Raw genomic sequence first — 16,729 nt, 5'->3', positions numbered from 1 at the left:
CAATGAGAGAAAATGTTCAGCTTTCTGGGAAAAGCAGTAGAACTAACGCAAAAGGCCGTAGAAGTGGGTGTTTGAGTAAGAGCCAAGACTCCACCTGAGTAGGCTTCTGGTAGAGAGGAAGGAGAGGTCAGGTGAGGAAGGCCAGAGCTGCAGCTGTAGTAACCAAAGTTACACCTGAGACCAGAGAGGCATATTTCCAGGTATGACACTACTGTAAGAGATACAATTAGGAAGTATCTAGGTAGATGGAAGAATTATGTATGCAGAATTGTTTGATGGGAGATATAACAGCAGGAAAAATACTAGTTCTAATTATGTCTGGGTTTTTTCCCAGACACTGTCTCAAGATACGTTAAGCAAACTTGTTACTAAACAGGTTTGGCAGCAAGCAGAGGTGTGTTAACTACTGGAAAAGAAGAGAGAGTGAGAGAGAGAGAAAAAGAGTGAGAAGGAGGGAGAAAGAGAAGGAGGAAGGGAGGGAGGGAGGGAGAGAGGGAGAAGAAGGAGGGGGAGAGAGAGAGAGGCAGGGAGAAGGATTTCTTTTTTAATACAGAAAAGATTTAAGAAGAAATAGAAAAATAAGTCAATCGAAGACACATTAATTCTTGAACTCTCCCAGTAACTGTTGAACAAGGAGTCTTTCTCTTGAATTTCACTGTCTCCTTCTTAGCCTTCAGGAGACAGAGAGTCTGCCAGATGCAAGCTCACCCCCCCCCCCCAGCACCCTTTCAAAAAACAAGAAAATCTATTAAGTTGTTAGAAGGCAACAAGTCATGGTAAGTGGATATAGGAAACAATTATAGAGGGCTTTCTGAGATGTTTGTTGCCTTCAAGATCGGATATTTGAAATGTTAAAAGACCTTGAAATGGCCCGAACACCTGCCACTGTACTCCAGGGCTTAATGAAGTTCTTTTATACACACACACACATGCATATACACATACACTTTTGATGATTTTTATAGAAAATATAAATATAAAATATGGATACAACTGGAATTCATATATACTGCTCTTACCTAAATATGTTCATATGTTCATGGACAGTATATTTGAAACCATATTAGTTAGATGAAGCTTTCTAGTATAGTAGATTTACCATTATATTCATCTAATAGCAAAATACCACAGACTGGGTTGTTCAACTGGCAGAAGTTTATTTTCTAACAGATGTGTGTGTGTGTGTGTGTGTGTGTGTGTGTGTGTGTGTGTGTGTGTGTGTGTATGTTCTAACAGTTATAAAGCTGCGAAGGGCAGCAGTTCAAGATCCAGGTGCATTGGCAGTTTTCTATCCAGATGTTATCTGGTGTCTTTGATCATTAAAATTGAGATAAAAATACATTCAAATTCATATTCTATCCCTAGAAATACGTACAGTACCCTTCCAAGCTTCCTGTAACCTCTCAGAAAGTTATTAAGTTTTCATTGTCATTTTGTTCTGACCATTTGGTTCTGTGTTCTGTCAAGTCAAGTATTTGATTTTACAAGCTAAGAAACTAGCCTGTCATTGTTTCGTGGATGATGACAGGTGACAGGAGATTGGTGAGTCAGAGAGGATGATGGACCATGTTCCTTCCAGCACAGTGAGCAACATGAATATGCTCCTTTACCCCCTCAGCCCTCCCACAGTAGTTATGTCAAGAGATTGCCTGGACCTCTCTGCACACAAAGGGTTGCATTATAGAAATGAGGCAATGGACCTGATGAACTCATTGCTTTAAAGCAAGGGTCTGCAAACATGCTCTTGATCCTAATGGGTGTTATGATTTCACTCCACAGTATTATCCAGTATAAACCAGCCAAGGCCCAGGTAGAGAGAATCCAGGATCTTCTATTCCATACCTATTATATTTTGATTAGATGACAATGACCCCTCCAAAAATGTATTTCTACCCAAGTTTCTAAAAATCTGTCATTATTGCTTATTGGGAAATAGGGTCTTTGTAGAATACCTTGAGCAGACTGTTTGATGGAAACACAAATGTTCAAGCTACTACTGAAGGCTCAGAAGATATATAAAAATTGTATTAGAAACTAGAGAAAATGTGATTGTTATTGCTTCATGACAGGAACGTGGTCTAACTGTATCATATGTTTATGTGGAGAGCCTACAACTTTTGTGTGTGTGTGTGTGTGTGTGTGTGCGCGTGCACACACACATGCGCGCGGATGCATGCGTGCCAGTACTGGGTTTGAACTCAGAGCCTCACTCTCTCACTTGGCTTTTTCACCCATGGCTAGCACTGTACCTCTTGAACTTCACCTCCAAAGCCTGGTTTCTTGCTGGTTAATTGGTGATAGAATCTCATAGATTCTGCCCAAACTGGCTTCAAACTGAGATCCTCTGGTCTCAGCCTCTTAAGATTGTAGGTTTCAGCTACCTGGGCAGAGCAAAGCATACAACTTTTAGACAATGAACATTGATATTTAGTAGAACAAATGTCCAAACAAAATGTTGAAGATGTGACCTGCTTTAATAAAATGTGAGAAGAGGGAACTTGAACAAGAATGTATCAACATAAGGGAATTAGCCTTAATGACTGAAATGAATACAATCAAAAGAAGCCCAGGGGTTGGTTCAGCCTTTTGCTGAACAGATTGGTTGTGTGATTAATGGACCCTTTCCCCTACCTCAGCACAAGCCAGAAATAGAGATGAGGCTATCCAAGAAAGACCTTCCATCTAAAGGATTGATAGTGATTACATATGTTGGAGACCTACAAGGTTTTTAAGAATGATCGATTAGGAGAAACCTTGCTATCTTAAACTGAAAGGAACAGAAGTTCAAAGGCCACTATAGCCGCTGTGGGTGGTGAGAGCTATGGTGCTCTCATAGGCCCACAGGCAGAACTGTGAATAATGGAGTTATTCTCAGGGCTTGCAACCTGAAGGAATTTTCCTTCCTAGACTTCTAACTTTGGGGAAATGGATGACTCCTTTATTCCTTCCAGTTTCTGCCTTTTGGAATAAAATGTTGAATCACGTGCATGCATATGGAAATTTCTAGAAATGACGTATTTTCTCACTTTTTCAAGCCAGTTGGAGAAGAATTGTATCCTAAAACATAGCACCTGAGATCTCATTTATATCTAATTTGGATGGTGAATTTCAGACTTTAAACCTGATAGTATTAAAATGAGATGTGAGCATTAGAGTTTGTGTGTAATGGGGCTGAGAGTTGTGGAGAGGGTGGGACATGAATGTACATTTGTCATGAGACGTGTATGTGACATGAATGTATATTTGGGTGGGCCAGACCACAGAGTATAATGGGACTTAGTAGTGACTCCTAAAATGTATTCATGTCTTAACCCTTGAAACTGGTGATGATTACCTTGTTTGGCAAAAGGGACTTTGCATGTAAAATGAAATTTAAGGTTATGGAGATAAGAACATTCTAAATTATTCTAAATTCTCTAAAACCAATAACAAGTTCCCTTGCAAGAATGAGACAGGGCAATATGACACAGAGAAGGGGCTTAAATGACCTTGTGACAGAGATTAGAGTGGCACAGGCTCAAGACTGTCCATAGATGCTAGAAGAATCAGGAAATGGAGTATTTACCCTGTTGAACCCTTGTTGGGAGATGCTTATACTTCTTATTTCAAGTCATCTCATTTGTGGAAATTTCCTATAGTAACCACAGAAAATTATCACATGTATCAAAACAGTTGAGGGGAAGCCAGGCACTAAGAACTTAGTATCTGTAGTCCTAGCTACAGAGAAGGCTGAGATCGGAAAATCACAGAAGTCAAAAGGGAAGTCTGTAAGAATCTTATGTCTAATTCACCACCAAAAAGCCAGAGGTTATAGTGTGACTCAAATGGTAGAGCTCCAGCCTTGAGTGAAAAAGCCATGGAACAATACCAGGGCTTGGATTCGGAAGCACAACCATAGATAGTAAATCTGTCTCCCTCAGTCTGCAGACTACATTCTTTCATATGATTCACTCTGCGAGTAGATTGGGAATGAAATGGAATCTTAGAATTCTCATCCTGACACAAAGAACAGCATCTACTGCACAGGGAACACTCAATAAATGTTTGTTGAGTGAATAAAAACCAATGAATGACAAAATAGCTGTTTTAATTGCCATATGCCTGTTCATAAATTCTTCAGTTTTGTATAATGGCCAGTTGTGAATGGACTAAAAAGAAGCATACAATTATGGAAATACCATATTGTCAGACAGATATGAATGAATTCACATTAGAAAAACATATTATAGCCAGACTTTTCATGGAACTGAAGCATTGCCCTGTGGACCCTTAATGTCCTGAGATGAAAGATATTTACAACTACTGTCTTTTGTACATCAAATGAATAGGCATAGTACATATCTAGCAAAACTAAAAGTCACACTTGCCCTTGGGGGATCATGTTTTCCTTTACATATTCAAAATTGTGTCTTCATGGGCTGGGAATATGGCCTAGTGACAAGAGTGCTTGCCTCCCATACATGAAGAACTGGGTTCAATTCCCCAGCACCACATATACAGAAAATAGCCAGAAGTGGCGCTGTGGCTCAAGTGGCAGAGTGCTAGCCTTGAGCAAAAGGAAGCCAGGGACAGTGCTCAGGCCCTGAGTCCAAGGCCCAGGACTGGCAAAAAACAAACAGACAAACAACAACAACAAAAAACAATAATACAAACAAAAACAAAAAAATTGTGTCTTCATGGGTGTGCTAATTAGATCAGGCTTTGTGAGTGAGGCTGAAGTAAAATAGTCCTGCTAGTGTAGGGAAGGGGATATTTGTTTACTTTCTTATCCTGATTTTTATTTGTATTTAATTTTTTCCAAACACATTGTAATACACTAACGGAAATATAAAAATGAGCAGAGTATACTCTCAATTGCACTCTTGCTAAGTTACTATCCTATAGAATTTGTTTGTGTGCTCTGAGTAGTATATGTTCCTGTTCTGTTTTCACCAGGCATTTTCATTCTACCTGTGTTTACAATTGTTGGTTTTTAACAACAGTGTGAAATTCCCCATCTAGTTTGTATGCTACCACTTGTATACTCAATGTCCTCATATTGGACATTCATGATGGTTATTAAGAATTAGTGTTTTAAAGAGAACAGGGTAGACAAATGCAGAGAGGAAGTGTGGGGGAGTGCAGTGATACTAATCAAGGTATAAATGTGAACATGGAAGAAAGTAAATTGAGGGGGTGGGTGAGCTTGGGAAATATGAAGAAGAATGGTCACAATTGGTCAAGATGTATTGTACTCATAAACTGACATGTTAAATTGAATCCCTCCCATAAAACTACTTGAATATTTTTTTAAATTTAACAAACTAATTAGATTGCTAGAAACAATTAAAGCTGTTAAGCATAAATGAGGTATGTTTGCAAAGGCCATCTAAATGGTGACACAAAATGCAAGCTCAATATTAGCAGCACATTATTAATGTGGCCCAGTTACCTACTTTACAAAATAGAAGCCTAAATCCCTAGCTGCTGCTATATGACTCTTTAGAAGTCCAGAGTATCCTCCTGGGTGCTTTTCTCTTGGAAATCTCTGCTGCCCTTAATTGGGTGCCAATGTGTCTTGGGCACTGATGCACCTGTCTGTTGTACTTGCCCTGGGCACAAATTCTGGATTCATAGGCAGCTACTTGTGACAACACTCCTGCAGCCACCTCTGACAACACTCCTGTAGCTTCTGAGGACCCGATTCCTCTCCAAAGGCAATGACAGCATGAACTCACAGTTCATGGAACTGTGGACCTCGTACTTCATGTAATTTGATGTCTGTATAATGGAACAGTTTTCTGTCTGGGATGCCAAGAGAGTGCTACAGAAATGGTCAGGATGGGATCTTAGAATCTGATGTTAAAGCCACCTTGCTTCACCTTTCATCTCTTAACCTAAGTTTCTTCCTCATTGTGGCTTTCTGCAAATAAGCCCTCTTGTAGGAAGCTCCTCTGACTGGTTCTCCATGTACATATACAGGATTATATGCAGGAGTCTGCCTTGAGCCACATGAGTTAGGCCTTCCTTCTGCCAATCATTGCCTTAACTATGTGTCCTGAAGCTCTGATAGTGATACCCTGAGTAAATGTTGAAAGATCCTTTTCTTGGTACATGTAGACATAGAGGCATGGCTGAGAAAAAGCAAAACTGAACCAAATATGGTTCTTCATCTTCATATAGTCTGAAGATATTATAAGGACAGATATAGAAATATATTTTATGAGCATTAGAATTGCACAGAAGAAATAAACATGAAATTAAGCTTACTACTTCATGCAAAATATTATTTATACTAGCTGATTAGATAATGTGCTAAGTGTAAAGCAAAGACACAGATGCCAAATCATAAACATATTTTTTGACCAGAACAGTCACAAGTTAGGATTTTCCAGATTTATCACAAGAAGTAGGGCCTTGTGTAAAGGAATTCAACTCCAGGAAAGAAGAGAGTTAAAGGCAATGGAACCAAGGAATGGCATGCTTTGTGAGGAGTAGGGACAGATCATTTTGAGTAGAATTTCTAGACAATAAATTTGGGAGAAATTAGCCAAACCAAGACTCAGAGCTCATCTACCAACTGTGTGACACTGAGCAATAAAGATGTTTAACTTTCATGAGTTCCAGTTTCCTTATTTGTAAATTGGTAATAATAGCTATGTTTTCTTTTGCACAATGTTCAAATGAATCAAGATGATTCATTTGGCACAAAGACAAAATCATTGAGAAATAGTAGAATACAACCCAGCTAGTTATGAAGAAGCAATCGGGAGAACAGGAGTTCAAGGCCAACCTAGCCAAAAAGTTAATGAGATTCTATCTCAACCAATTAATTAGATAGGGTAGTTCATGCCTGCAATCCCAGCTACATGGGAGTCAGACATAGGAGGATTACAGTCAGAGGCCAAAGCCAGGCAAAAAATGTGAGATCCTATCTGAAAATAATAAGAGAAAAATGTGCTGTGTTTGTGAATCACATTTGCTAGGCAGGCATTCAGCCCTAACTGAGTTCAAGCACCAGTTTAAAACAGGGAGTGAAGGGTTGTTGGGTGGGATACAAATTGAGATATGCATTGTAATTTGAACCATAGAAGAGATGGTACTGAGAAGAAATACATTCAAGTTAATTTCATTTGCACTGTAAATGATGTTTTCCTCACCAATTTCTTTTATATTATCTGTATTCTAAATCAGCCATGCAGAACATACTTTCATTTAAATGGTTTCTATTCAATAATTACTGTCCTGGTTATTGAAAAATAAGAGCGAATAAAAAAACACACTAGTCTCTCAGGAAGTTTGCATTTTAAAAGGCAGAAGGAGATATTAAACACCAAAGCTGCATGGGCAATTGGAATCATGATTGTTAGACAGTGGTGCGGTGAGGAGTGGGTTTTTGCTGCTTAATGAGTGGTGAGGGCTCTAAGGAGAATGGAGTTGAGAGGAGTACCTTGTAAGGACTGAAGGGGAGAGGAGAGAACTCTGTAAGGAGAGCAGGGTAAGGGGAACAGAGGTCTATTTGAGTCCAGATCTACACAGTGAGTAAGTGCCAAGACCGAAATGCAGAGCTGGGAGAATGTAAGAGCAGTGGAGCTGAAAGGCCATAAGCAGAGTGAGCTGCTTATGTCAGCTGCCTGTGTCAGTGAGCTGCTATGGTCAGGACACAGGTGGTAAGTGCAGCTAGGACACAGTGAGGCAGGGAGAGTTGAGGGAAGTGATGGCAGAGAGATACTTGAGAAGTAGACTGGACTGTGAAAAGAACATTGCCTCCTCAGTGCAATGGCAAGACCCTGGAGAATTCTAAGCAGAGAGACAGTTTTCTGTAATACTGTCCATATGTGCATAGACATAAAAGGTTAGTAATTAATTTAGACTTCTGGATGACACAATGAACCCCAGTTTTCTTTTTTTTGTAAACTGACAATGGCAAATATGTATATGCATATGTAATAAGGTTCATATGCTTCATATTTATGTTGCATGATGGCATTTCACACAATAGTACACATATATATGATGGTTATTCTCTAAGAATGTATTCTCTTGGGAGGTTCTAGACAGCCTTTTCTGTCTACAGACACTATATGTTGTTTGGCCTAATGCAAAATCACCTAATAATAAATTTCTTAAGAAGGTATGATTATATATAAATTTAATATGTGCATATTAAATATAAATATGTATCTTTATAGATACAGCATGTCATTCTAATATATATATTCAAATTTAATTGCTGGGGATAGGATTGATGGTACGCACCTGAAATTATTATTATTATTTTGTCTTTCATGGGGCTTGAACTCAGCAGAGCTTGGACACTGGCCCTGAGGTCTTTTGCTAAAGGCTAGCACTCTCCCACTTTGAGCCACAGAGCCAATTTTGTTTTTTTCTGGTGGTTAATTGGTAATAAGATTCTCACAAACATTCCTGCCCAGGCTGGCTTTGAACCACCATCCTCAGATCTCAGCATCCTGAGTAGCTAGGATTAGAGGCATGAGCCAACAGTTTCTGGATCCTCACCTGTAATTCTAGCTTCTCTGGATGGGGAGATTGGAAGGATTTAAAGCCCTAGGTCAAATCAAGCAAAAAAGTTAGGTGAGAGTGTGTACCAACAACCCTAGATATAGTAGGAGGGTTGTGAACTGAGAGTAGTTCTAGGCAGAAGTTCAAGTCTTCATCAGAAAAATAACTTAAAAAGGCTGATGGTGTGGCTCAGGTGGAAGAGTATTCGCTTAGCCAGTGTCATGCCCTGACTTTGAACCCCAGGACTGCCCAAAACAATGAATGCTAATGAAAGAATGAACTCTGTCACAATGTCACGATTTTCTAAGTCTAACTAATGAGAAGAAATACATAAACCTATGTATAAATTTATAGGCATTTGGTAATCTAAAAGGGAGAGCAGTGTGGCCTCTTGAGCTTTGAATGGCATATTTGACAGTTGATAAGTATTTGTGAGTGCAGTACAATGGGGTGGACATGAGTTTTCTGAATGACAGTTTGACTTTCTATTTCACTTGTTCTAATATTTACTTGGCATGTTATTTCCTTAAAAGTAAAAGGGGCTAGAGGTGTTGATGGAAAAAATAGATATTAAGGATAAAATTTGCAAATACAGGGCTTTTACTATGGAGAATTTCAAAATTAACACTGTGCTTCTCTTTCCCTAGCAGCACATATTCCTAAGAAATATTTATCTGAGCTTTCTGCACTAAAACTCCTGTAAAGTGATTCGGGTAGATGGAAAGGCATGCTGACTAACTTCATCCCCAAAGCTTTCTCACTGGCTAAGTGTTTCTCTTGAGGCACACCACAGAATCTCCCGGAAGTTCAGAGGCCCTAAAGGAACAGCTTTACTTCCAGCTGTTCAGAGACTTCTGAAAAGCCGTGTGCTTTCAATGTTGCTCACACTAGTGTCCCTCTGTGAAAACACTTATTAATGGAACTTTGGTGTCAACTTCAAATGTCCCTCGTTGTTTAGTGTCTGCACTGATTAATGCTGATTGTGAATTCCATTCCCATCTGCACAGAAAGCATCGCAGCACAAATTCTTCCTTCTGTAAAGCGAAGTACTGCGGCATTGGTGCTGTCTGCATTGGGCAGGAAACAGGATTCACCTCACTCTTTCCTCTTTCTTTTGTTATCAGAAACAAGAATGTTAAAGAAAAAAACAGTCTACCACTGTGTCATGCTCCTTGCTCTTTGTTCCATTTGTGTGTGCGTGTGTGTGTGTGTGTGCGTGTGTGGTCATTCAGAAAGGAAAATGAAAAAGTGAAGCTACTTTTGACAGCTCTTATTGGGATAAATACAAATCTATATCTCTGTCTACATATAGATATAGATAGATAGATATGACAGCTGTCTCGACACTTTTATCAGCCCAAAGTGACCTCTTCTGAAAGAAAATGTGATCATTTTCTAGAAGCTGTGACAGTTTCTCTTCCTTTGACATGGCCATCCCTGCTTTTTCAAAAGAGAGTCCAAGCAGTCATGGCAAGACAAGCAAGGCATTCAGAAGAAGTACAACATGGTTCCAAGACCCAAAGAATTTTTATTTTAGAGATGATTGCTATTATTTCTTGGTAAACACCAATAAGAATAATTATCAGGTCAAGCAAGTCTTTTAAAGTAACCTTTAAAATTATTTTATGCAATTATATTGAGAAACTGTACATAAACACTATGTTTTCATTTTTTCTTATTAGGCATTCTAAATTACTGTTGGGCATACAATGTTGGTCTCCCAGATGCACAAATATTTTCCGGTCCTTCAAAAGAACAGTTTGGCTATGCAGTGCAGCAGTTCATAAATCCAAAAGGCAACTGGTAAGAATATTCTCTTATTTTGTCAACAAAGTACTATCCACCTATATTTAATATTTAATTAATTGTTTATTTGAATATATATGGATATGTTATTAATTTATTGCCCGCAGCTATTTTTTTTTTTTGGCCAGTCCTAGGGCTTGACCTCAGGGCCTGAGCACTGTCCCTAGCTTCTCTTTTGCTTAAGGCTAGCACTCTACCACTTGAGCCACAGCGCCCCTTCTGGCATATATACATATATGGTGCTGAGGAATCGAACTCGGGTTCATGCATAGTAGGCGAGCACTTTACCACTAGGCCATATTCCCAGCCCCTCCTCAACTATTTTTAGTGAATGATCTGCACTTGAGCTCTGACAGGTAGCGATTGGTAATTAATGGGATAATATAACAATAATTTTTTAAATATAAAATAAGTTCTCTGAATATCCTGCAACAAATTAATAATACCAGATTTACTTTTAGGTTAATAGATAAATGATGCATGAAGACAGATAGACATATGAATAAATAGACATGTAGCTAGACAATATTGTCTTCACTTATTATATGAACTGATATTTTTGGTGTTTTTATAATAAGCAGCTAGATAATGATATTTAGGAATCATTTCTAGGTAATGAAATCACTTCCTAAATTTTCTTCCTTTGAAAAGCTTTGACCATTCCCATCTTTCTGATTGTTTTCTTCTTTCCATGTGGTAAACAGTCCTTAGAAGCATCAATGATAAAGTTACAATCATGACTTTCTCTAGAACATTTATCATCTTTTATTTTGCCCCCACAGCTTTTTTTTTTTGGCCAGTCCTGGGCCTTGGACTCAGGGCCTGAGCACTGTCCCTGGCTTCTTCCCGCTCAAGGCTAGCACTCCGCCACTTGAGCCACAGCGCCGCTTCTGGCCGTTTTCTGTATATGTGGTGCTGGGGAATCGAACCTAGGGCCTCGTATCCGAGGCAGGCACTCTTGCCACTAGGCTATATCCCCAGCCCCCCCACAGCTTTTTAATGCTGGATAAGGATAACATATACAGACAGTAGATAGCTTTTCTTCCTGATGAAAGACAACTACTTTCATAAAGTTGGAAATATATATATATATAATTTATTTATAATATTTAATATATTTATATATTTTTGTGTATTTGTGTATATTTATTTATGCCTACTGCTGTTTAAGTTTCTAACAATTGTGTTGCAAATAAACTTAAGGAAATTAGTTGATGTTGAGAATTGCATTAGGGAGAATCACAGGTCCTCCTTCATGGTCTCCTGGTGTTCCCATCGCTGGAATTTTATCTTTCTTTTGTGGCAGAACTTTTAGTCTATCCCCATCACCTTGATTTTGATGTCCTTAATGCTATGTTCTAGAATATTTTCCAGCCAGTTATGTAATATACATTTTTGTGTGTGTATGTGTATATGAATTGAAGTCCAATACTCTAAACAACTAAATTCAAAAATATATTCTGAAATCCAAGTTGGGATTGTTTGGAGTAAGCCCATCTGTTTGATTATAAAGCAAAATGCAATCATCGTAAGAGAGGCTGTGTGTCTGGGAAGCCATTAGGACGAGGTGAATGATGAGGTGGGTTTAAAGATGACTAGGCTGGAGATAAGCCGTAACTACTATGAGGAGTTGGAAAGCAGCGAATGTTGGAGATAGTCCTTTTCGCATCTGGAAATATATTTAAAAAGGTAGGTTGGAAACCTCCAAATTAATAATTACTACAATCTCTTGGGATAGGAAACCATTGTGTCTCTATTAATTGCCAACCTTTACTTTGGTAACCATAAAGTAGTAAGAAGTTTTGAGCTTGGAATCTAAAAGCTAAAGCCCTAAGCAACAATTCTACCTAAGCAGGCCTGACTTCCCACAGATGCCAGCCCCAGATATCTTTACTTTAATACCAAATACATGTATAAAACTTAACTGAAATAAAACAAATACTTGATTCTGCATACCAGTTAATAACCAAAAAATCCTTAGCTCCTCCTTTGGTCTTTCTTCTAGCATATTTTATCCATAAGCCAAGTCCATTGATGTATCAACAAAATAGAGGCTATGTCTAAACACTGGCTGTCATTTCTGTGGTGGAAGCCAGCACCTGCTCTTGCAGATGCTGCTGTAACAGCTTCTCAACATGTCTCCTGCTTCCTTTTGTCTCTACTACATCCTTTTCTCCTGCATCATGTATTCTTCTGTGCCTGGAGTTCAGGAATGTAGTTTTGTTGGCTGGGGTGTCTTCAGTACCAGTAACTTATTGAATAACGGAGTGGATTCCTACTTCCAAGTGATTAACAACAGTAGAGGTATTTAATGACTTAAATGGCTGGGGTGTCTTCAGTACCAGTAACTTATTGAATAACGAGTGGATTCCTACTTTCAAGTGATTAACAACAGTAGAGGTATTTAATGACTTAAATGAGATTCTCTTACAAACTCTAATGGGTACTACATAAATGAGGAGAACTTTGAGTTGAATCTGAGGTTATTCTTTTTCAGAAACAGGAAAATTTCAAGAGAAAATACCCCCATTACTAATAGATGTTGTGGTAGATAATAAACCTATTGCATATTTGGAAAGAATGTAACCACTGGACAAGTTGCTAATTAGAAGGTAAATAAGATGGAAAAGAACAAATTGTTGACAGGAACCTTTCAAGTAGAGTCCTGGGGAAATGAGTGGGAGCTAGATCCCCAGTTTTCTCTCTAGGATTCACTGTAAAGCATTCAAGTCATTGTCAAAAGGCAAGTCAGAGTCTATTGAGTTTCTCATGCTGATAGAATAAAGTCAAGACTGAGGATACTAGACATCTCCAAACCCTGCCTTGGTCTTCTCATAAAATTCCTGAAAGATAGATAAAAACAAGACAATGGCTCTTAGGAAACAAAACTTGATTCTATTAGTGTCCTGAGTAGTGCTTTCAATAAGAAGCTTTCTGATGAGATGTCATATTCAATGGAGAACGTCAAGGCCCTCCCACCCCTCAGCCCATATCTAAATTCCTTGTGGTATAAGCAGACCTCTTCATGCTGTGAACATGTCTGTCCCGAGGAGCTGAGTGTGTGGAAGTGAGAATCTGGAAGGAAGAGAACAAAGCTGGCAGGCCAGCCTTCTATGATCTTGTCTTACAAATCAAAGAAATCAAAAAGGCCAAAGGCATAAACTTCTAATCTACCATAGACAAGACATTTTGTGAAATGCACACAGTACAAAATACAGACCTTGATTTTAAAGACCATGGAAGAAGGACCACTGAGGAAGGTGTGTATGCCAAGCAAGCAAACATGAATAACAACATTTGATGCCAAACCCTTGTTTGACAGACCTTGTGTGCCTCCAGTGCCCCTAGCTAGAATACCTTAATATTAAGATCCCATTATCTCTTTCCAAGGTCTGGGACACTAGAGAGACAAGATTTCTTCACAAGCTCTGTCACTGTGCCAGTATGCCTTGGCTCTAAGGATAGGGCTGTAGCCAGGATCCAGGCCACAGTTACGCCATGCCAGTGCTAGGTGGGCCACAGTGAGGACAGGCAGCCTTCGCAACACTCAAGGAAAATAGTATGAAAAACTGGATCCAGAATTGCCTATTTGTTTTGACAATTGGCTCTGTGCCCTTCTCCATTCCTAATTTATGACAATCGCACAGATGTTATGGAAGTAGCAGATGTGGGAAGGAAGGACTGTTTCAACATTAACTTTCCTCTGATCTTAATGAAGTTAACTTGCAGCCCAGAATATGGTAATATTATGAATTCCTCTAGTAAGCTGTGAGTCTTTTCTCTTGTGTATAAGACCATACATGCATATGTGCAAACACACACACACACACACACACACACACACACACACACACTTTTTCCTTTACTCTCTTACTTTCTTGTCTTTAACCTGAAGCAAGATTTCTTCCACCTCCTTTGACCCTCTGTCTATATATTTTAGTCCCTGGTATATCTGTCAGTCCTTTCTTTTCCTCAGATAACTCTCTTAAGGCTCTAGTCTGAGTTCTTAAGTCACAATGTTATTTTTTTAAATACAATTTTAGCTGATTCCTAGTGTCTTGGGTTTCTAAGAACTTATAGATGTATTTTATATCTGAATCAACTTGAACATTAGCAAAGCAATCTGCACTCTTTTACTAGTTGTATTTATTAGACATTTTATTACACTCATAGCAAATAGTGGTGACATGACTTTGATAATTCTCAAGCATCTTTAACAGTCTCAAGAAGGCTGGATAGTTTTAAAGGCAGGATGACTTCACAAGCAAGCCCTGGAGGAGTTCCCTGCCTATAAGTAAAATTGTTCTCTGCTCTTCCTCACTGAAGGCAAAGGAGGACCCACCCTGCCCCCAAGTTTTTATTTTATACACAGGATGTTCAGATGAGGATAATGCAATCCATATCACAAACAATTTGAGATATGTTTAAAATTGTTTCCAGTTGTGGTGATACTCGCTGTTTCGGTTTGTGCACTTGAAGGGGTGGCTCTCAGAACAATCTGAGCTTGTTATATGACTAAAACATTTCAAAAGTACAGTCACTTTTGTGACGAGGACTGAGTGAGGATGGGGTATTTCCAGTTGAAGAAATTGGTTTCTTGGTTCTGCTGTATTCTAGATCCTTTAGAAGAGAGGAAAACATAGAATGAGCATATGTCATAGGAAAAAAGTATTTTAAATCTATCTATATAATGACAGTGTATTGTAGTTTTATCCTTTCTAATTTAGAAATAGTTTACTAGTGCCCTGTGTGTTGTAAATACAGTACCATCCTCCTCAAATAGGCCTATAGAAGAATTTGAATAAAAAAGTAATTCCTTAGCAAACCCCAAAGAAAGCCTGAATTGATTCATTGATAATAACCTAGTACTCTCTGTATCAAACATATTATACTCAAATAACCCTAGGAGCTTTGTTAAATTTTACCCTCTCTTTCAATGAAAGAACTAAAACTTAGAAGGTTTAGTAGTAGACTTGGGGAGAGCAAATGATAAAGTTGGGCAAACTAATGCAAAACAAAGATAAACTGATCCAAGTAAACATATTTTTTTGTAATCATTCATGGAAGAAGTGGCAAGATATAGTTAGTATTCTTAAGTAATACCTAAATTTTGTTTTTACATCAACTTTATAACGTAAGGTAAGGTTTCAGACTTTGTGATTAAACCTTCTATTATTCTCCTTACCCCATTGATATTCCATTAGCTTTACCATGGAATGTTTTCTGGGCCTGGCAATGGCTGTCATTCACCTTTTCATCCTCTCATAAACAAGCGTTCCTCATCAGAAATGAGGGAGTCCAGCACAGAAGGGTTTCCCTCAGAATCCCCACCATTATCTGGCTGACTTAGGGACAATTCCACAACCTCTCTGGAGCTAGCCAGTCCCTTCTGCAAGGATAAAGAAAAGCTCTTCAAGAATTGAAGCACCCCATGTATGAGGTACTTGTACTAGTACTGTATCAAATTGCAGAAAGAAAATCCAATTCCTCCTTACTTTTTTATTCTTGAGTCCCTCAACCATTTCACACCTTTTGTGGACTATTTTCCTTGAACAAGGATTAGCTCAAGTTTGTTTCTTCCTCTTATTCTTGGCCAAGGATAATATTCAGATACCCTTTCAAAAATAGCCATTCTTTTGCCTTTCACTGTGGTCCTTAAATATAAGCCAGTAACATTCTTATGTCCCAGAGATGGATTCTCATCCCATCCCATCTCATTCGACCATTAGATCCCATTCCCACCTCATACAAAGGGTATGCTTGCATTTTAAATTTAATTATAAATTTCAAAATATAAATTCCCTTTCCATTATTTTTATTTATTTATGACATAGACTAATTTTTTATCTTCTGAAAATATTGAATATGTAACTAGAATATATTCTTTTAGAATACTGGCCCCATGTAGCATCTACACTTATCACACATTTACTATACCATACATTCATCACACTATGTTTGCTAATTATTTTCACAGTAAGTTACAATAATACTTGTGACTTACTTCTAATGATTATCATGTTACATGTCAACCATGCCTTGTTCTGATTTGCTTTTTCCTTCCTCCATTCTGGACACAAGTTTCAGTAGACACATACTAATACATAAGCACAGTTAGACACACAATGTTCGTGATCATACTTAGTAGAGATTTGCTGTTCCTGTAAGGGAACAATGTTCAAGGATCTATGAAATCCCTCATGCCATGGATTAGTCTTGGATTGACAAGCTTTCCTCTGGGCTGATGTTTAAGTGTGTATTTCAGAACGAAGTTCATTGATAAAGTGAAGGGCTTTCACACACAGTGTTTTCTAGCATCCAGTTGTCAGAAACACTTCTATCCATGTCCATCTGAAGAGCGACCTGGGAGATGCTAGATGGCACAGGTGGAAGCTATTATATGTTGAGAATACAGCATGCA

General features: G+C 38.5%; 1 protein-coding gene across 1 annotated transcript in view; it reads left to right on the top strand.

Annotated features, from left to right (window-relative positions):
- The window catches only part of Itga2 (integrin subunit alpha 2), a 92,116-nt gene that overhangs the window by 17,446 nt on the left and 57,941 nt on the right, over nucleotides 1-16,729 (top strand). Inside the window, exon 2 of the mRNA XM_048368171.1 lies at nucleotides 10,185-10,305. Within this exon, the coding sequence (XP_048224128.1) occupies nucleotides 10,185-10,305 (121 nt within the window). The remainder of the gene's footprint in view (nucleotides 1-10,184; nucleotides 10,306-16,729) is intronic.

The sequence above is a fragment of the Perognathus longimembris genome, chromosome 19 (genome assembly GCF_023159225.1).
Source record: "Perognathus longimembris pacificus isolate PPM17 chromosome 19, ASM2315922v1, whole genome shotgun sequence".
In the NCBI taxonomy this organism is placed as follows: domain Eukaryota; kingdom Metazoa; phylum Chordata; class Mammalia; order Rodentia; family Heteromyidae; genus Perognathus; species Perognathus longimembris.
This window is presented reverse-complemented; position numbering and strand designations above follow the sequence as displayed.